This window comes from Phallusia mammillata, chromosome 8 (genome assembly GCF_965637545.1).
Source record: "Phallusia mammillata chromosome 8, kaPhaMamm4.hap1.1, whole genome shotgun sequence".
In the NCBI taxonomy this organism is placed as follows: domain Eukaryota; kingdom Metazoa; phylum Chordata; class Ascidiacea; order Phlebobranchia; family Ascidiidae; genus Phallusia; species Phallusia mammillata.
The window spans coordinates 9,165,484-9,187,625 of NC_137259.1; the positions used below are offsets into that span (position 1 = coordinate 9,165,484).

The following is a 22,142-nucleotide window of genomic DNA, read 5'->3' on the forward strand; positions in this document are numbered from 1 at the left end:
AAAAAACATATCATTTCTTGGCAAAAGCAATTTTTCCTCTGAACATGAGCTTTATGGATTCGCAAACTAGCACACTTTTGCACCAAGAACACAACTAGGCTAATTAATAACAAACTAGGCTAACCAGCAAACCCCCACAAACAAACAAAAGAAGCAAGTAACAACTAACAACAGAGCACCAGGGTCCAGGTGTGGTACTATAAGTAATAAGTTACTAACACCTTACGTAGATCTTATCCGGCCCAAAATTGCTAAAATGCCGATATGCGGCGTAAGAGCTCAATATAAACAAATAAGCTGTTCGACTAATTACCTGTTGAAAATGTTATAGCCCTGAAAATGTTATAGCCCAACAGCATAAAATATATTGCGCCACCTTGCGGTGACAAGTGCGCCACCTTGCCGTAGACTGTGTAGACCTCTCTGTTAGCACCTGTTGTGCCTATTAAACTCGCAATATCAACTAAATGCTGGTTAGCCTAAGGCCCTGTGAAGCCCTTACTCTTGCTGTAAGTAACGAACGTTATAGTCACGATTCGATCGTGTTCATGTAACACTTTTCAACACTGGACACAGTTGTTTCTAACAGTGGTTGCCTCTTAATCATATTGTGAATTATCTTCACTTGTATGAGTGTGACGTAACAAAGTTATTATAAAATCCATTGTAACGTCATACGCGCAGTTGGACGCCAAGTGGCCTGGATTGGCATGCATTGTTTATTGAGATGTGTGACGAGCATCAATGCGTTACGCACATTAAACGAAATAGCGCACATTGCTATTCACAGTTTTGTCTGAAATTACAAGATTTAATACTAAAACAGCCGGTCAAAATTTCTTGAGGGGGGCCATGGCACCTTGTCCCCCCCTAAATACGCTAGTGGGTGGGATTCAGCCGGTTCGCACCGGTTCTATAGAACCGTCTTACGAATTTTTTTTGAGATCAACGAACCGGTTAGCATTACTGGCTACCGTATTTATTCGATTGTAAGCCGCCCTCGTTTATAAGCCGCCCTCGATTATTATAAGCCGCATGTTGAGGTGTTAAAAAATAATGTAAGCCGCCCTCGAATGTAAGCCGCACGCTGGAATTTTCGACACTATTGTTTCTTAATACATCTTTCTGTTGTTGTATGGTATAATTATTTGCCCATATCTGTTAGTTACGTTGATAACTTTACCAAACAGAACGTATATCGACGTATAATCTGTACATACATACATGTTTTGAATCCCAAATAATTTAAAATGTTGGAGTGTACAAATAATTTCGGTAGGCCTAAGCCGCCTTAGATTGTAAGCCGCCCTCGATTATAAGCCGCACAAGCGACAGCTAAAAAACAATATAAGCCGCGGCTTACAATCGAGTAAATACGGTACTGTCAATGGACTATTTGTAACAGAACCGGCTGAAAATGACTTTTGTGATAGAACCGGCTGACAAAAAATTGAATCCCACCACTGTAGGCTACATATCTATGTAGTAGGCTATCTATGCTTTGAGCACACTTAAATAAGCTTGCGTTGGAAAGCATATTAAAAGAGTAAAAAACGCATAAAACTATGCATCTAAACAAGAGCTGCCGAACGACAAACCAAAAACTAACTAGAAAAATGGTAAAAAACACTCAGAAAAATACAAAACAATCACAATTCCCCGAACTATTTAAACTACGGCAGGAACATTTGAGCGATATTGATTGCGACAGTGAGTTTTCTGTAGGCTACTATTTGCCTACGAACACATGTAACACATAGCCTTGGCTACTGTGTTGGCCAAAGCGCCTTTTCTTCGAAACATTCGGGTGGATGCAATGATAGTGCGGTAATCGCAACGTTGTTGCCTCGTTGTAATGTTTTACACTCACATATTGGCTTATTCTTTTTGAGTAGGCTACCTAGTCTTATTAGGCTTCACGAAAGCGGAAAACCATGCAAAAAGGATTTAATAACTTTTAATAACATAACAAAAAATTAATCCCACCACTAGAGTTAAGTGAATATAATATAGTGAAGAACTCAGAAATAGCCTACATGCTCAAAAATATCCAGATCACATCACCTGGCTGTTCTTAATATAAGCACATGTACATGTGGTATTAGCTTTTGAAAATTTTCGAATTGTATTCGCACACCTTCGAACAAAAGCAAAAAACATTTAAAACAGCACACTAAATTGCACATTTGAACTTCGATGTTGGCCCTGGTTAGACCAGAGCCACTATATTGGCTTTGGTTCGACGCATCGACTTAGTGGGAAATACAAAAAAGCGGACACAACGTGGCACGAATTTATAATTAACTTCTCAATGGGAAGTTGGCCGCGGAATCACAAGGTCGTTGGTTCTAATCCCATCTCGGTCGCTTGTGTTTCCCTGAGCAAGAAACTTAAGCGGCATTGCTCCAACCCAGTGGTTTCCAATGGGTTGAACTAAATTGCAGTCACCAACTGCCTAAAATCGAAAAAAATCAAAAAAAATGATCATCGGACTTGCAATAAAACAGGCAGCTCGACGGCGGACTCATTGTGAGCATAACGCATTCAGGCGTTGCCCGCCCACCGAGGATAAAAATGAAACAAACAAACAAACAAAATATGTAACAAATTTAGTCACGCCCCTGACAGCAAGGGAATTCCCCTTCTGTCAAACTTGTGGCAAACGGTGCATCACACTCACAGTATTCCATCGGGGCTGTTCTCCAGCAATTTATCAATAATGATTATTGATTATTATGCCTGGCGCCCATTGGCATTTTTTAGCAAACGCCTGCGACCCCCCCGAGCTAAAAGAACATTTTGATTTCTCTTACCTTTTGTGTAATGTTAATATATTTATGCTAGATAGATGCAGTGTATGTAGTCATTACCTTTTTCGTCCGTTTATAATTACAGTGACTCATTGGAAGTATTATATTTTTATATTTCTGTGATGTGTACCTTGAAGTGGTTAACATAAACTTATATTTTTATGTATTGTTAATGTTTTAATGTACTTTGCACATATAATTTGTTGGTAGTTTCTCTTGTCAGTGTAATTCAATTAAATTCTTTTATTTGTCATTCATTTGAGAAAAGTAGTAGTACATTGCAATAATAATCGGAAAATTTGCAATTGCGTAACGGGATCTTTGAAAAGCCAAACATTGGCCATCGAGTCAGTGACCCGTAAAACAAATCTGGCCTGTTTCCTTTTAAAAAAAGCAAAAAGTTTTTAGTTTTTGACTTGGCTCTATCCTGTCCCCATCTATTCTATGTCCTTGTATCTTTTAGGATTAGGCAGATAGCAGTGGGCTACTTCTCTATATTTACTGAATACTTTGAATACAAATCATTCTCAATCAAAACTGATAATAGGACCTGTACCATAACCAAAAACATGTACAGTTATGTTTTTTAATTGTGTGATTTGCGATTTAGTGGACGATTTTCTGAACAAATGATGGGCAACAGTTTGGGATTTTTACTTGCGATGCAATTAAACAGATTATGCGATTAAACCAGTAACCGGATTCGTCTGTACCATTTAATTATTTCACTTTGATATCAAAACAAATTGATATCTATGCTAAGCTATTTCCATTCAGCAGGGAGTCAAAAAAGGCGTACAATTATTCAACTGACAACTAATTGAATGTGTTTAGACCAGTGCTCTTCAACCGGGTATACTGTATTTTGCTTTTAATATTCTGGAGTAAAGGATTGCGAAAAATGTCATTAATATCTATAGGTACGGATAAAGATTTTTCGATCTTTTTGAGATCACCTCAAACAAATAAAAATTAATTGATATAAGGGGGGCGTTTAAGAACAAGTCAAGACCACATTATATCAAAATTGCTGAAAGAATGCAGCAACCAGCTAGCCATTAAATTAACTTCTTACGTTTATACACTTTTGTGTGCTGAATTTCCTGGGCCTAACACAGGCGTACACAACCTTTTTGCAGTGACGGCCGCGTCGTAAACTCTTTCTAATGCTGCCTGCGTGATAGCCAATTTAATTTCAAGCTTATTTCGTAGATTGAGATGAACACTCTTGTAATCCAAAATGTAACATCAAAGTTTTTTTTACGTCACGGCCGCTAGTACATGCATTTAAAATAAAATTCTTTTGCTAAATATTTTGATTTTCCAACTGCTCTAAACAGATTTAGTGGGACTGGAAAGAGCATTACAAGCCTAGTAAACAGATGCGTCAGATTTTTGCACGCCGATTGTGTGCAAACAATACCAAAAACAGCCACCACAAGCGTCACAATATAGATTATGACATCATAAACAGACAAGACTAAACAGCATACTGTTCAACGAATCTGTGCATCAAAATATGGATCTGCGATGCAGCCATCGTACTGAAAAGGTTGTGCACCCCTGTAGGGTATACAAAGTTGTTGAAAATTGTAAAAGGTATACAACAGAAAAAAAGGTTGAAGAGCACTGGTTTAGACTCAATCCACATGTTTACATAAAATAACCTCAGTACAGTAATTGTTACAATATGCATATTTTTCTGTTGACAGTAATAGTTACTGCAGTGATGTTTGGTACACCCAGCTTGGATGTTGTGTACACCCAGACCCAGATTTTACTTCACTGACCCCATGACCTGTTAGTGAACCCACATATTGACTATTACAATCCCGTTTCGGGCCCATACAACTTATTTAGGAACCCCTGGACTTTATAAAAGTCCTCGAATATGCCAAATGATAACCTTTTAACTGAGAACTGCAGAAGCATTTTTGTGTTTAAAATTATTGTATATGTTTTGTTGTGTTAACAGTTCTTTAAATGGGCCTCCGAGCAAGTCCAAGTGTTATAAACATTTGTTTTCCTATTTCTTTTATTAGTTTATGTTTTTTTACAAACATAATATATATAAATCAATGACGTTTACACTGTGTTGCATTGTATGACTCCTTGTGGCTTCATTTCAGACCCTGAATTGAATAAACTTGATTTGAATCACATGATCTAAGAGCATGCACATGACTAAGAATAAAAAAATTCTTGTTTAAAGTCCTTCTTTAAAATCAAATCATTTGTGTAGTTTAACTGAAAATAATGACAATATTACAATTTTTTGATGAAAATTATGAACAATACACATGTATAATCATTTAACTTTTTTGTGCTTGGATCACCAGATTTGAAAGTCAGTTACTTAACATGCATCCAAACCTGCTGGGGATAGTTGTGTTGTTGACAACAACTTGTCTATCTGGTGGAGTATGTTTTGAATTAATCAGTATCACAACAGTTGTTGCAACTGCTGCAACATCAGCAGTTGTAATGTTAGCAGAAAAAACTGGATTGACATCATTCCGTTGTGGATGGCTGATTGAATGCTGCGCAAGTCCAACAGTACACCTTAATGAATCTGGTAAGAAATCTGGAATTTTCACTTATGTTTTTGGAGATTTTGTGGTCTTCTACTTTTATTAGACATTTCAAGCAGCTGCTTACTTGTTATATGAATGCATTACAAAGCTTGTAGTAGAATTGGTAAACAAGGTTTTGACAGTAATGATTTTAAATGTCAAATACTGCTTACTGACTTTATTTAACTAGTATGATATTTGTCAAACATGTCTCTGCTACATTCTGGGTGCCCTTCCCAGGAATATGCTTGTAAAAATATATGATCCAGGAGTTTCATACATTGTTTGTTGGTGCAGTGCAAAGCATTTTGCAACTTTATTCAAACTTTTTTTTGGTAAATTATCTATTAACTTATACAAAATAATCCTTCTTGATGTTACACAAAACCCTAGGTTTTTCCTAAATCTGGGTGGAGGTGCCCAGGTGTATATAAAGTCTGGTGGCGTGTGAAATTTTTCTTTACTTTATTTAGTTTTATTGTTATTTCAGGCTTGTTTACAGACTTGAATCAAAATCTGCACGGCCAGCATTTGGTAACATCAACTGTGTATAAGGCTGTTAAATCCCACATGAGAAACAAAGAACCATCAAAGCCTCTGGTGATGTCTTTTCATGGTGACAATCTTTATGAGTCTCTTTGCTGTTGATTTCACTTGACTGGTTATTTTTTACATAAAAAGTGATCAAGTAGATGTGCCATCTGATTTTCCCTGTTGTAATGTATCTAGTCAACCTTTAGGAGCTGAGTTCGTTTACACTCATGTGGATGTTTGTGTTCTGATTTCAGCTTAAATGACAAGCTTTACAGTATGTGTACGGTGTTACCTCCAGAGTGCACATTTTTTTACTTATTCACACACTACCATGTAGTTTTAATGAAATTGGTAACAACCTTGATAAACCAGTTAGAAAGACACATTATATGGTTACATTTGGTTAATCAACAAACCCCATACAAATATATGCTTTTGCAAAATGCAACCCACAACACAAACAAACTGAAAGGCTAAATAACCCTCCTTCTGTAACTAAAACAGAGTCAAATTATACAGTTGGGTAAGTTCAATCTTTCAGTTGCTTTAAGACACAATTACAAGAGAATAAGTGCAGACAGTGTTTTTTTTAAGGTGTTTTCAAATTTCTCCAGCGGTTTCCCAAATAAGCAAATATGGCTATTTTTTGGTATTTAAATGAAACACTTGCGGTCTCTTAAAACTACTTAGCGGTCACCCAAACCAAACCTTAAAAAAAACTGAGTGCAGATACAGATTTACATAGAAAATGCCTACATCATTCACTTCAAATAGTGCAACACCTACTTAGCCAGAGTGGTTACCCACTAACCCCCAATTTTTTTTTCTTATTCTGTAAGTCACCTAAAATGAAAAGTTTCTGTGGCATTATGGTATTGTAAGTTTATGTATTTTAGGTGTGGTGGTAAACTGCTGGAAATGTGGTTTAAATTCGAAATGTTTTTCACAAATATCAGTTAAGGAAGTTAAAACAGCCTAAATACATTTAAGCATTCGTGCAGGGGTGCCAAACCTGTCTATCATGATTGACTGGTCGATCTCGGACTGATATTAAGTTTACGAGGAGGGTTCATAAAACATTTAAAATAGTTGTTTTTTAACACAGTTTTTTCTAATGTGGCTGTACATAGATGACTTTAATGTAACAAATCATTTCAAGGATATGTTGATATGTTTACACCACTAAGCAGGCACTTGGTATGTCACAAAAGTAACAGTTGCAGTAGTAATTGTTACATTGTACAGTTAATTGTTCTGTTCTTCGAAATAAATCACTGTTTTGGCCTTGGTAGATTGGAGATTTCAACTACCACAAAATTCGATCTTAAGTCAAAAAAGGTTGGGCACCCCTGCATTAGCGGTTGCTGCTTTAACTACGTCTGGTGGTCAAATTTTTGACTTTGATTCAGTGGGACAAGTTTCATAGACTTAAGTTAGGTTAGTGATTAAGTATTTGTTAGTTTTACTCAACCCTCAAACATGGGACCTAATGTAAAATACTACAGTACGGTGTATGATTGAAAAAGATAGGTGTCAGTGTATGTGCAATGGATATAAGCAACTTTTCTTGTTATAATTTGTCTGTTTTCCAACCATCATGTTTTTGAATATACAGGTTGGACAGGAGGTGGAAAAAATTTTGTTGCACGCATGATAATAAACAACATTTATGCAAAAGGTGAAAAAAGTTCATTTGTTCATGTTTTTAACGCCGAGGTTGAGTTCAAACATACAAGACATTTGGAACAGTACAAAGTAGGTTCCTTTTTAGGAAAAAAATGTCTTATTTTATTTGGGCTAACACAGTTTATTGAACCCTTCACTTATTAATCTACGCCCTTTGACAAAATGTTGATTGATGTTGATTGTTGATTGATATAACTCTGCCAGCCTAAAAAAATTAAATACATTTTTAGTGCAAAGCTCACCACAAATAGATATTTTATATGACCTGGTATGAATGTAATGTGTTCAAAGTGAGCACTCAAGTGGCTAATCTGATGTATTTTCAAGTTACCTCCTAATGTTTAAAAAATGTACATAAACTCAACTTAAAATCCTTTTTTAACATCTCTGTGACATTTTTTCTAAAATTAAGGTTGAGTGGTTTAGCTTTGGTATCACTTTTTGTTGAGTTGTATATTTACAAAGTTTTTTTGATATTTTTTTTCTTGGGATCTAGGTGTTACACAAATCTTTACAAGACGTTTAAGCAACAAATTATGTGTTGTACTCATTACATATTGATTTTACTCAAATTGTTTGATTTTTCTTCTTCTTTTTGTTTCTTCCCAAAGATTGTCCGACTCGTTTTTCCATCAAATGTTCAATGGATTTGGCTGAAATTTACACAGATGGTAGACAGGTTTTTTTTTAAGGTTTGGTTTGGGTGACCGCTAAGTAGTTTTAAGAGACCGCAAGTGTTCATTTAAATACCAAAAAATAGCCATTTCCAAATTTTGGGAAACCGCTGGAGAAATTTGGGGGACTGTTTCGGTCCCCCAAAACACCTTAAAAAAACACTGATGGTAGATATAGTTATGTAGATGTGCATCCCACTTTGTTTTTGTTGATAACCCCAGTATTTAACCCGCTAGCCCCCTAAAATGGGTTATTTTCTTCCCAAAGTTTGTCCGACTCGTTTTTCCATCAAATGTTTGATGGATTTGGATGAAATTTACACAGATGGTAGATATAGTTATGTAGATGTGCATCCCACTTTGTTTTTGTTGATAACCCCAGTATTTACCCCGCTAGCCCCCTAAAATGGGTATTTTTCTTTCCAAAGTTTGTCCGACTCGTTTTTCTATCAAATGTTTGATGGTAACCCTAGTATTTACCCCGCTAGCCCCCTAAAATGGGTGAGTTTGTAAACAGTGTCAGAATTGGCTGAAATTTGGATAGCTTGCAGAGTATGTCATTTATAGATGTCGATTGGTGTGTTCAACCCAGTAGCCCTAACATTTACCCCACAAGCCCCCAAAGTGTAAAACGTTTTTGTATGTTACTGGACACCACAAACAAAAGATTTCTGTTGCTCAATAGTGTTACAAGGGCAAGCAGTTGTATGTTACTCGTTTGTGACTTTGTGGATTGCTTGGTGAACATTTTTGTGCCATGGCAGTTAGGGGGTTGTTAACAGCCCTATGCCGTCAGAAACATTAACGGTTGTTGCTCAAAACACCTCTAGTGGTCGACATTTTAAACATTGGTGGATTTGGCTGAAATTTTGCAGTACTATTGATTGAGATATTGAGGTTTCCTATTTTTTTAGTTTGTGTGTCGGACCCCATTAGTTACCCTACTAGCCCCCTAAAATGGGTCAGTTTTTTAAACAGTGTCGGGATTGGATAAAATTTGGGTAGTATGTGGACTATGCTATTTGTAGGTTTCAATTGATGTGTTCTACCTTGTAGCCCCAACATTTACTCAACTAGCCGCCTAAAATAAATGAACTTTTAAAAAATGTCCTAATTATATGAAAGTTTGCAAAGTTTATTAAACATACTAAGTCCTCAAATGTTATGGTTTGCCCTGTAGCACCACAACTTAACCAACTAATTCCTAAAATAGGTGACCCTTTTCACAATGTTCGAATTGAATAAAAACCGGACAGCTTGTAGAATTTGCTATTTATTTTTTGTTTTACCGCATTATGCCACTACTTACTCCTTCGTTTCTTTGAAAAGGAATGTTAAATAGGACATACTTCAAACAATATCTGGGGTGAATCTTAATTTATATAGTTTGTACTCTACATAGTATTTTTATTTAAGCCCAGTGCCGATCACTGCGTTTTACCTTACAACACTAAACGTTCACATTGTTATCTCTTGAAATGCATTATCTACAACCTTGCATGTGTGGGGACCCATGAGTTTCTGCTTGCAGAAACAACTAAGGTTATAAAAGACAGTGGATGGTATGGGACCCAATATAAAATAACAAATAAGCATAGGAAATTCATCAATGTTTTAAAATAGGTTATAGTGTATATGCAAGGGCAATATGTGCTAAGCCACCCTTCTAGTTTTCTTCAAATATTATTTCAATGTGTAAAAAATAGTGTTATAATGGATACCTAATATTATTGGGACACACATTGTCTCATCTTTTTACTGTCTAACATGTGTTTGATTTACCTGTTTGTTGAGAAAAAACACTTAACAAACTTGGGTAGTTATTGAATTTTACCAAATATTGACCCTGGTGGACCAATCACTATCAGTTTACTCACATGCCTCTAAAATGTTATTTTTAAAATTGGTTGTACTTACTAATTTACTTGAATTCAGTTTAGTTTATTTCGCTTGGTATAAGAAAACATAGCGACACAATAGCATTAAAAACAATCACCAAGCCGGAAATAGCTGCGCAATGTTAAAACGTTATGGAGCACAAAACAGTGAAGGGGCACAATTTTTTGGTTAAAGTGTTATGTGACTGGGCTCACAAGAAAGTGAGGTTGGCACATTGTTGCTATACATGACTCAGAGGAAAACGTATTTGTCCAGAATATCATCAGTTGTTATTTGGTGCATTGTGAAGCTACGTGGCATTTGTAACTTTTAGTTGGATTTACCCTTTTATTTTTTTGTCCCTGATTTGCACAGTTGTAAATACAATTATTCTTGTTTGGTAAAATTTTAGCTTTATCAGTCTAGCAATTACCTTTATTGCCCTCAATATGTTTCAAACGTTTAAAAACTTATGTTTCAAAAACATTTGCTTCGCACCATGACTTCTACCAAGCAATGTTGGCATTCTGCAGACAGTGCACACTGTTTCGACCTATAAGGTCTCATCAGTGCAGCTGGTGACGAGAGAATGTTGGCATTGTTTGTAAATTAACATTTTTTTTATCGAAAGAATGTATTGCAAGGGTGTATGAGGAATTCTGTATAGGAAGTGTACAGTTTAGACAGCATCCAGTTAATCGCGCAAACAAGCTTAACAAACTAATGTGATTAACCAAACTCAGCTGTATGTATGGATTGGAAATATATAGGAAAAAGTTCATAAACTAGAAGGGTGGCTTAGCACATATTGCCCTTGCATATACACTATAACCTATTTTAAAACATTGATATATTTCCTATGCTTATTATTATGGGTCCCCTTCCCTGAAGGGGACACATATTGTTTTTGTCCGTATTTTTTTTCTTTTTTCTGTCTAACGCTGGCTTGTGAGATGCATTTGGTCAAGAAAGAGTGCTCCAAATTTATTTAAATTTACAGAGATGTTAGTTAATAATCCAAATTTGATCCTCCTGAAGTTTGACCCCGATTGACCCAGCGGTTCACCCACAGGCCCCCAAAACGTAAAAAGAAACGGCTGTACTGACTAAAGTACAGCATCTTGGAGTTTCATGCTTTGTTGTTTGGTGCAATGTAAAGTTTTTTAAAGAATTTTGTATCTTTTTTTCAGATTCACCCATTTTTTACCCTTTAAACCCCAAAATAATCGGTTTTAGTTTTAAGGCAGAAATACATGCCCTATGGTGCAGAAATATTTGAAAAAGTTGACAATTGTTTAAGCAGGGTATTCGTTTAGTATTCAAAAATTTGCCAGTTACTTTTACAACCCATAATATGTGTACGCTATCAGTCAGATATAAGTCCCAAGGGAGGAATTCACTGGTTTACGATTAAGGCGGCAGAGCGGGAGTGCTCAGCTTGACGTCTGGACAGAGGTTTTACGAGACAGTCGTTTGGGTGATTAGAAATCAGCTGTTTTTTTGTGCAGCAATGCTGTGTCGTTTTATTGAGTTATCACGCGCATTTTCAGTATTGGCACAGGTTTTACACCTAAGACGTAATTCGAACTCGATAAACGTACTTCGGTTTCGTTTATGTCAGGCAAAACATCGTTGATCAACATAAATATGAAATTTAATAAACTTAACTTTTTCGAACGCCGCGATAAATGGTCTTTAAATTCTCGTTGTCAGCTTCGCCGTCTCATAACCACGGGTCACTAAAGGTCAACTTGTAGGCATTACAACACCGTTACGAATTTTTCGTCATAACTTATCTTCTTTATTTTTGACAAATCAATTCAAGAATCAGTACTTAAGTCATGTATAAATTAGTTTAAACGGTATTGTTGAACACTAACGCAGTATGCTATTAAAAACAGTGTCAAAAGGTTATTAAACGGTCGTTTTTGCGAAACAAAGTTAAGTGAAAAACAAGTTGTTATGTATACCTTTGTAGCAAACGACTTTTTTTAAATAGTGTCTAATGCAACAGTTAAGGCTTTCTAGGAAAATTTGTGTTTAAAAACTGAACTTGAACCACAATATCAAGGTCAAAGCAAGAGATTAAATTGAATGTATTTTCCCCGTTCTTTTTTCACCGATTTTTTTGTAATTATATGACAATAATGATGCAAAAAGAATACGGAAAAGAACTTTTAAAGTTAAGTTTAAGCTTTGTGAAAAATTTGTCCTTAAGAATATAAAAATAACCGCCACATAGGTTTACCGTAAATTCTCATAAACACGCGTGTGGGGACCCATTCGTTTTTGCTTGCAAAAACAATCATGTATGTAGATAAAATTGTGTATAGTGTAGTAAATTGGTAAATATCGTATAGAATATATAAAGTGGAAGTATATCAGAAAGCCACTTTTCTAGTTTTATGTTGGGCCATACCATCCACTGTCTTTTATAACCTTAGTTGTTTCTGCTTAGTTGTTTTCTGGTTGTAGATAATGCATTCAAGAGATAACCATGTGAAAGTTTAGTGTTGTAAGGTAAAACGCAGTGATCGGGACTGGGCTTAAATATTAATACTATGTAGAGAACAAACTATATAAATTTAGATTCACCCCAGGTATTGTTTGAAGTATGTCCTATTTAACGTTCTTTTTCAAAGAAACGAAGGAGTAAGAAGTGGCATAATGCGGTAAAACAAAACATGAATAGCAAATTCTACAAGCTGTCCAATTTTCATTTAATTCGAACATTGTGAAGAGGGTTACATATTTTAGAGATTAGTTGGTTAAGTTGTGGTGCTACAGGGCAAAACATAACATTTGAGGACTTAGTATGTTTAATAAACTTTGCAAATTTCATATAATTAGGACGTTTTTTAAAAGTTCATTTATTTTTTAGGCCTAGTTAAGTAAATGTTGGGGCTACAAGGTAAAACACATCAATTGAAACCTACAAATAGCATAGGCCACATACTACCCAAATTTTATCCAATCCCGACACTGTTTAAAAAACTGACCCATTTTAGGGGGCTAGTAGGGTAACTAATGGGGCCTGACACACAAACTAAAAAAATATGAAACCTCAATATCTCAATCAATAGTATTGCAAAATTTCAGCCAAATCCGCCAATGTTTAAAATTTCGACCACTAGCGGTGTTTTGAGCAACAACCGTTAATGTTTCTTACGTCATAGGGCTGTTAACAACCCCCTAACTGCCATGGCACAAAAATGTTCACCAAGCAATCCACAAAGTCACAAACGAGTAACATACAACTCCTTGCCCTATTAACGCTATTGAGCAACAGAAATCTTTCGTTCGTGGTGCCCAGTAACATACAAATACGTTTTACACTTTGGGGGCTTGTGAGGTAAATGTTGGGGCTACAGGGTTGAACACACCAATCGACATCTATAAATGGCATACTCTATAAGCTATCCAAATTTCAGCCAATTCTGACACTGTTTACAAACTCACCGATTTTAGGGGGTAGCGGGGTAAATACTAGAGTTATTAACAAAAACAAAGTGGGATGCACATCTACACAACAAAATCTACCATCTGTGTAAATTTCATCCAAATCCATCAAACATTTGATGGAAAAACTAGTCGGACAAACTTTGGGAAGAAAATAACCCATTTTAGGGGGCTAGCGGGTTAAATACTGGGGTTATCAACAAAAACAAAGTGGGATGCACATCTACATAACTATATCTACCATCTGTGTAAATTTCAGCCAAATCCATCAAACATTTAATGGAAAAACTAGTCGGACAAACTTTGGGAAGAAAATAACCCATTTTAGGGGGCTAGCGGGTTAAATACTAGAGTTATTAACAAAAACAAAGTGGGATGCACATCTACACAACAAAATCTACCATCTGTGTAAATTTCATCCAAATCCATCAAACATTTGATAGAAAAACGAGTCGGACAAACTTTGGAAAGAAAATAACCCATTTTAGGGGGCTAGCAGGGTAAATACTGGGGTTATCAACAAAAACAAAGTGGGATGCACATCTACATAACTATATCTACCATCTGTGTAAATTTCATCCAAATCCATCTAACATTTGATGGAAAAACGAGTCGGACAAACTTTGGGAAGAAAATAACCCATTTTAGGGGGCTAGCGGGTTAAATACTGGGGTTATCAACAAAAACAAAGTGGGATGCACATCTACACAACAAAATCTACCATCTGTGTAAATTTCATCCAAATCCATCAAACATTTGATGGAAAAACTAGTCGGACAAACTTTGGGAAAAAAATAACCCATTTTAGGGGGCTAGCGGGTTAAATACTGGGGTTATCAACAAAAACAAAGTGGGATGCACATCTACATAACTATATCTACCATCTGTGTAAATTTCAGCCAAATCCATCAAACATTTAATGGAAAAACTAGTCAGACAAACTTTGGGAAGAAAATAACCCATTTTAGGGGGCTAGCGGGTTAAATACTAGAGTTATTAACAAAAACAATGTGGGATGCACATCTACACAACAAAATCTACCATGTGTGTAAATTTCATCCAAATCCATCAAACATTTGATAGAAAAACGAGTCGGACAAACTTTGGAAAGAAAATAACCCATTTTAGGGGGCTAGCAGGGTAAATACTGGGGTTATCAACAAAAACAAAGTGGGATGCACATCTACATAACTATATCTACCATCTGTGTAAATTTTATCCAAATCCATCTAACATTTGATGGAAAAACTAGTCGGACAAACTTTGGGAAGAAAATAACCCATTTTAGGGGGCTAGCGGGTTAAATACTGGGGTTATCAGCAAAAACAAAGTGGGATGCACATCTACATAACTATATCTACCATCTGTGTAAATTTCAGCCAAATCCATCAAACATTTAATGGAAAAACAAGTCAGACAAACTTTGGGTAGAAGAAAAACAAACAAAAACATTTTGAGTAAAATCAATATGTGTCCCCTTCAGGGAAGGGGACCCATAATAACATTTAGTCATTCATCCTTTTGTTTTAAAGATATGAATATACATATAGTTCGCTTTTACAGCAGTAAATTCTGAATATTTCTGCTTGTTCGCAGATACTGGCAATGCTATAAAAGCGAAATATATATATATCTGTAAAAGTATGAACGACTAAATGTTTTTAATGAACTTACATCTATTGCTATAAGGCTCATTAGTCTTCATCCACCAAGCAACGGACAGGGTGATTCCAGCTTTAAGTTTCAATTACGAGTATTGTATATAGGAAAAAGCCACATTTCTAGTTTACTTCCAAAAAAAAAGACTTAGTATTTTTTTGTGCAGGACAATCTTCAAAATTGGTTGCATGGAAATGTCTCAAAATGTGGCCGTTCAATTTTTGTTTTTGATGAAATGGATCACATGCCAAGTGGTTTAATTGATGCTGTGAAACCATATCTTGGTAATGAAGCAGCAATTCGGGGTGTGGATTACCGAAAGTCAATTTTTATATTTTTAAGGTTTGCAGCCAAACATTTTTTTGCATCAGTGCAAGAGATAATGCACAAATTTATGCACCAAGTTATCTACAGACAAATTTCAAAATATTATGGAGCAATTTAACTTAGTTTTATTATGGGTCCCCTTCCTATTGTTTTTGTTGGTATTTTTTTCTTTTTTCTATCTAACAGTGGTTTGTTAGCGCATTTGGTCAAAAAAGAGTGCTTCAAAGTTATTTGAATGTACACTGATTACGTAAGTCATTTATCCAAAGTTAATCCTCCCAAAGTTTGACCCCAAATGACCTAACGGTTCACCCACAGGCCCCAAAACATATTTTTTTAAATGACTGTTCTGACTAAAGTATGTGATCTAGGAGTTTCATGCTTTGTTGGTTAGTACATTGTAAAGTGTTCTAATGAATTTGGAACTTTTGATTGGATTCACCCATTTTTCAACCCTTAAACCCCAAAATATTAGTTTTAAGCTGTACCAGCCCATTAGGTCAGAATAGTCTCTGCATGACTAGACCTTGGTAGGTTAAATGACAATAATAATGTAAAAAGAGCACAGACAAAACTTTTTTACGTTTGGGGTAATGATTTTTAATCATTTATCTTTAAAAATCTAAAAATAATTGCACCATCTTTATACCATAAGTCAGAGGTATCCAATTTTTTTTTGATAGGGGCCAATTTTTACCAGGTAAAGACACCCACAGGCCGCTGTTTTTTTTTTAGAATTAGATCACAAATATACGGGATTTTGTTGCTTCAGCACCATGTACACTTCCTTTTTACCGGTAAATCAAGTCCCATGGAAAGTTTTTGCGTGAAGTAGCAAGTTGCCAAAACCAAAAAACTTATCCAAACTATGGAGGCCATCTGGAACACAATTTGAAAAAACACCGGCGGTCCACACAGAAAGCTGCCGGGGGTCACATTTGGCCCGTGGCCGCACTTTGTACGCCCCTGCCATATGTGTTAAATTCAATGTAAACATGTGTGTGCTTGCAAAAACATCATATGTGTAGATCAAATGGTGTGTTTTGATAATTGGTAAATAAGGTATAGAATATATAAAATGGAATTATATAGGAAAGCCACCTTTGTATTTATGGATGTAGATTGTTGTGTTTCAACCTATAGCTCCAACATTTACCCCACTATCCCCCATAAATGGATAATTTATTATGGGTCCCCTTCCCTGAAGGGGACACATATTGTTTTTGTCTATATTTTTTTTTCTTTTTTTCTTTTTTCTTTTTTTCTTTTTTCTTTTTTTCTTTCTAACGCAGATTTGTTCCCACGTTTTGGTCAAGAAAGAATGGTTCAAACTTTTTCAAATTTACACACATTACAGATATTGATCTAAAGATGGTCCATGTGAATTTTGACCCCGTTTGATCCCTCAGTTCACCCACAGCCCCCCAAAACGTGAAATTTTTAGCGCGGATTTGTTCCCACGTTTTGGTCAAGAAAGAATGGTTCAAATTTTTCAAATTGACACACATAATAGGTATTGGTCTAAAGATGGTCCATGTGAATTTTGACCCCGTTTGATCCCTCGGTTCACCCACAGCACCCCAAAACGTGAAATTTTTAGCGCGGCTATTGTTCCCACGTTTTGGTCAAGAAAGAATGGTTCAAACTTTTTCAATTATACACACATTACAGATATTGGTCTAAAGATGGTCCATGTGAATTTTGACCCCGTATGACCCAGAGATTCACCCACAGGCCCCCGAAACGTAAATGTGTCTAACGCTCGTTTGGTCAAGAAAGACACAGTAGGCAGAAGTACCAAGAGAGTAACTCACTGGTTTACGATAGCGGGAGGGCTCAGCTTGACGTCGGACAGACGTTTTACGAGACATCGTTTCAGTGATTAGAAATCAGCTGTTTTGCACAGCAATGCTATGTCGTTTTATTAAGTTATCACTCACATTTTTAGTTTTGGCGAAGGTTTTACACCTATGACGTGATTTAAGCCTAATAACCGTGCTTCGGTTTTGTATATGTCAAGAAAAACTTTGTTAATAAAAGTTAAGATGAAAAAATTAACTTGACTTTTTTGCCAAATAAATGTTTTTTTAAATGCTCGCTGTCAGGTTGGCCGCCGCATGATCACGGGTTACTTAAGGTCAACTCGTCGGTATTACAAACACAGCTCAGAACTTTCTTCATAACGTAGCGTTTTTTTAACAATCAATTTAGGAGTCAATACTCAAGGCATGTATAAATTAGGCTTAACAGTATTGTTGAACACGAATGACGGCGTGCTATTGAAAACGGTGTCAAAAGGTCAAACAGTCGTTTGGCGTGTGCACCCTGAGAGGTTACTACAGGTCAATGGTACTCATTTTGCGAAACAAAGTTATATGAAAAACAATTTGTTATGTATACACTTGTAGCAAATTGCTTTTTAATTTAAAGTGTCTGTAACACAACTGTTACAGCTTTCTAAAAAAAATTGCCCGACCTTGGAGGACTATATCTGGGTTAAAGCAAGAGATTAGATTTAAGTCTTTGTTACGTTTTTTTAATGTTTTTGTAATTACATGACAATAATAGTGCAAAAAGAATACGAACAATTTTTTTTATTGTTGGGTTAATGCTTTCTAAAAATTTGTCCTTAAGAATGTAAAAATCACCGCAACATTTGTTTACCGTAAATCCGCACAAACATGCGTGTGGGGACCCATTAGTTTTTGTTTACAAAAACAATCATATGTGTAGATCAAATGATGTGTATAGTAAATTGGTAAATATCGTATAGAATATATAAAATGGAAGTATATCAGAAAGCCACTCTTCTAGTTTTAACAGTGTTTGAACTAGATGAAATTTGGACAGCTTGGAATATTTATAGGGGGTTGATTGTTGTGTTTTACTCTATTTTGCCACTATTTACCCCTTGCTTTAAAATATAACTTTAGGTAGGACAAACTCCAAACAATGTATGAATTGAATCATATTTGTACAGTTTGTACTTTTAATAGCATGATTATTTAAGCCCAGTATTGATGAATGTGTTTACCTTACAACACCAAACTTTCTCATGAGTATCTCTTGAAATGCATTTTTTTCAACTTAACGTCCCAAAATAGGTTATAGTGTATGTGTTATGGCAAAGTATGCTAAGCCACCCTTCTGGTTTCAAAAGGAATTTATTTAACAGCAACACTGGTGGGCAAGAAATTGTGGCAAAGTGCAAATCAGAATGGGAACGTGGTATGAAGCGAGAAGGATTGAGGTTGTCAGACATGCAAGATATTTTGGAAAAAAGTGCATATAATCAACTAAGTGGGTTTCACAGAAGTGGCATTATCGAAAGGTCAGTGTGTTTGCTGCTACTTTTTTCATCATGAATAATTTTATTCAAAATTCGTTGCATTATCAATGTTTATTTCTTGCAGAAACCTGATTGACCATTTTGTACCGTTTTTACCTCTTGAACGCCAACATGTAAGATCATGTATAGAAGATGAAATAAAACGCCGTGGAATAAATACCGAATCAACTACAATGCAGGAAAATATTGAAGAAATATTAGATCAATTGTTATGGCTACCAGAAAAATCAAGGCTTTACTCCAAGTCTGGTTGCAAAAGAATAGCCAATAAAGTTGGACTTGTATTGGAAAACTAAATTTTGATTTACAAATTTTCATACTTACTGTGTATTTGCATTTCCGCATAGCAACTGTGGCATTGCAGCTTGTTCACCATCAAGTTCTTCTCTATATTGTAAAAAAAGCTTATCGAAGTTTTTTCTACTCAAATGTTTAAAAATAACATATGCACTCAGTGCACACTGTTTCGACCTATAGGGTTTCATCGGTGCAGCTTGTGACGAGAGATAGTCACAACTGAGCTTAAACCACAGAGTAAACTGGTTCACAATGGCCAAGCAACTGCTTGGGAACCAAAATGAAGTCGGCTGTTTCCACCTTTTATGTCTCATCAGTGCCGCAGGTGACGAGATATGGGCCGTATTGGCTAGTGTAGCAACCAAACGGCACTCCAGTTTGTTGGAAGTAACAGGCCAAATAACTAGAAACAACGTACTCTGTCTGCAGCTTATCATTATCATTTAATGCTTCTTTAACATATGCAACATTTGCACATTTTCGGATAGGGCCAGCCCTGTGTTGCGTTAGTTAACTGCCAGGTTGGCCGAGTGGATAGCGCAACCGCCTTGTGATAACAAGTTCAAGGGTTCTTATCCTATCTCAGTTGCTTGTGTTTCCCTGAGCAGAAGCGGCATTGCCCCAACCCAGTGGTTTCCGATGGGTTGAACAAAATTGAAGTCACCAACCGCCAAAAACCGAAAAAATCAAATAAAAAATGATCAACGGACTTGCAATAAAAACAGAAAGCTCGACGGCGGACTCATTGTGGGCATAACTCATTCAAGCGTTCCACGCCTACCGAGGATAAAAATAAAACAAACAAACAATACGTACATGTGATTTGTTTCAGCCCCAAACGGTTAATCGTTAGTAATTTTGAAGGTCGCGTTTGCCCCCTTGGACCCGCCACTGTTTGAACGAGCAGCAGTTAAGTATTTTCGAATAATGTCGCCCAAAGCAGTGCTTTCAAATCTTTGATTGGTTCACGACACAAAAATGCGATATACCGGAAATCAAACAGCGTTTTACATATAATGCTGTATCTGGACTTGGATAAACTTAAAGCAAAAACAAGTTAATTCCAGTCAGTCAAAAATTATCTTAACCATAATTTTCATTTAGGAGGTTCTCCAACCAATGTCCAAAAAGCTTTCAGTCTGCAAGTCGCCAAGACGTGTAGAAAATATTGATGGCACCATGTGTTATGAGAATGCACTTGGCATTACACGGCACGTTGACATTATTTTAGACAATTTTTTTGAGACCAATTTAGAATTTTAGCGTCTAACCCAAAAATGACGCGGAAGATGGTTATTTCGTGTCACCTGCAAGCAAAAGTCTAAATAACGTCGTTGTTATTAAACAGGCTAAGTTTTCTTCTCATAAAATATTCTAGAAAGTTTCATTTATTAACAATAGGTAAAAAATCCAGTTTTAAAGGTTATTTTACTGGACAAATATTTTTTCGTTAGCCAATTAAGTTTCTCCATTTTTCGCCCTTTTGAAGTTCGAACATGTTAAATTGTTAACATGTGCTTCGGGCAGTCCGACTGCAGGCTCGAAAAGAAAACGTACCATAGGCTACTTTTAAAATGTTAATAATTGTAGAAACTAAATTATACATGTCTTTGAAACTGTTTTTAATGCAAGTATGTTTTATGTCGGAGGTGCACAAGCACAACCCATATTCTTGGCTTTGACAGGCGCATTAACGGCCGCCAAGTTCCTGATTGTTTTTGTGACAAGTTACTGATGTAAAGAAATTTTGATCTCATATTTATATGTACAGTACCGTCTAATTAGTGGTGCCTATAAAAACAATTTAATTTCTAACTTGATACACAAATCAAACTAATCAGTCTGACCACCAGTCTTAACTGTTTATGACGTCATGAAATATAGACGCTTGTGGTGCCTGTTTTTTTCGAATTGTTGGACATATATCTATTATCTAGTAGGCTGGTAACACTCTTTCCAGCTCCACTATTTATAGCAGTTTTAAAATTGCAATATGAGTTTTAAAGAATTTTATTTACGTCACGGCCGACAGTGGGCTACATATATTTTCATATACATGTTCACGGCTGCATGGCGTTTCGCATTTTAACGCTGTTGTACATAATTCATTGCAATGTTACGTCATCGGACTTAAAAACTGGGGCGACAGCATCGATTTTTGCGGGCATCTGAATATATCGATTTTAGACGTTTGCTGTTCTTTGCATTGGTCTCTGTACGCTGACGGCGTCTGGTTGTTTGGTGGTAAAGTAAGTGTTACATTACCACCCGAACATCAGCGCTGTTAAAACCGTTAAATCTGTCGTTAAAAATTGCCAATATTGGGCAACATTTTAATATGGTGCAGGTAAAATTGTGAGATTTCACGTGAGTTTTGTTGTGACTGTAAGCTGCGTTGCGGTGTTTAGCATTTTTGCATGCAAATTTGCATATTCGTGTACATTGATACAATTAAAGTTAGTTTTGCGTTAAGCAGCTTTGGAATATTTTACAAAGTTTAACTTAATCGTTTTGGCGTGCAATTATCGATTTCATGATGCTTCTGCGCATGCGTTGGTTTACGAAAAATTGCGGTGTATGAGTTGCAGAAACAAAATATTTTTATGTATCTTACTTTACATCTTTTAGGTTAGCAGTGAAATTTTGGCGAGTTTGACTGTGAGTTTGATTGCTGGAAAAGAAACAGACAATCTACTTCAATCGCTTTCACACAAAAATGTCAAGTCGCTCAGAAATATGTTCGTGCTTATGAGTACTGTGCTTTACTAACTAGATACACGTTTTAATGCAAGCTTGTCACCTATTTTCGCATATGCTCCTGTCCATTGTTCAATTAGTGACTTTTAATTAGTTCGACCCTTTATCTGAGATTTGAGCAATGGTTTTGCTATTTGGT

The 22,142-nt window shown here is 36.0% G+C and overlaps 2 protein-coding genes and 1 long non-coding RNA gene across 5 annotated transcripts in view; 2 read left to right on the forward strand and 1 right to left on the reverse strand.

Moving 5' to 3' along the window:
* Nucleotides 1–5,119: 5,119 nt before the first annotated feature.
* Nucleotides 5,120–19,362, forward strand: LOC145205110 (torsin-1A-like). Its single transcript, XM_080077759.1, has 6 exons — nucleotides 5,120–5,385; nucleotides 5,874–5,999; nucleotides 7,533–7,672; nucleotides 15,440–15,615; nucleotides 18,776–18,931; nucleotides 19,014–19,362. The coding sequence occupies exons 1-6, from the start codon at nucleotides 5,172–5,174 to the stop codon at nucleotides 19,243–19,245; spliced, it is 1,044 nt and encodes a 347-aa protein (XP_079933885.1). The 5' UTR covers nucleotides 5,120–5,171; the 3' UTR covers nucleotides 19,246–19,362.
* Nucleotides 7,601–19,336, reverse strand: LOC145205111 (uncharacterized). Its single transcript, XR_013853594.1, has 2 exons — nucleotides 19,274–19,336; nucleotides 7,601–7,808 (listed from the first exon to the last, which is right to left on the reverse strand). It is a non-coding gene; the product is annotated as an uncharacterized LOC145205111 (long non-coding RNA).
* Nucleotides 19,363–21,209: 1,847 nt separating the features above from the next.
* Nucleotides 21,210–22,142, forward strand: part of LOC145205108 (protein unc-79 homolog) — a 39,096-nt gene continuing 38,163 nt past the window's right edge. Inside the window, exons 1-2 of one of the 3 annotated variants that reach the window (XM_080077757.1) lie at nucleotides 21,210–21,613; nucleotides 21,875–21,984. In XM_080077757.1, coding sequence (XP_079933883.1) covers nucleotides 21,963–21,984 — 22 coding nt within the window. In that variant the 5' untranslated portion in view covers nucleotides 21,210–21,613; nucleotides 21,875–21,962. The remainder of the gene's footprint in view (nucleotides 21,614–21,874; nucleotides 21,985–22,142) is intronic. The other 2 variants (XM_080077756.1, XM_080077758.1) reach the window with 2 other exon arrangements.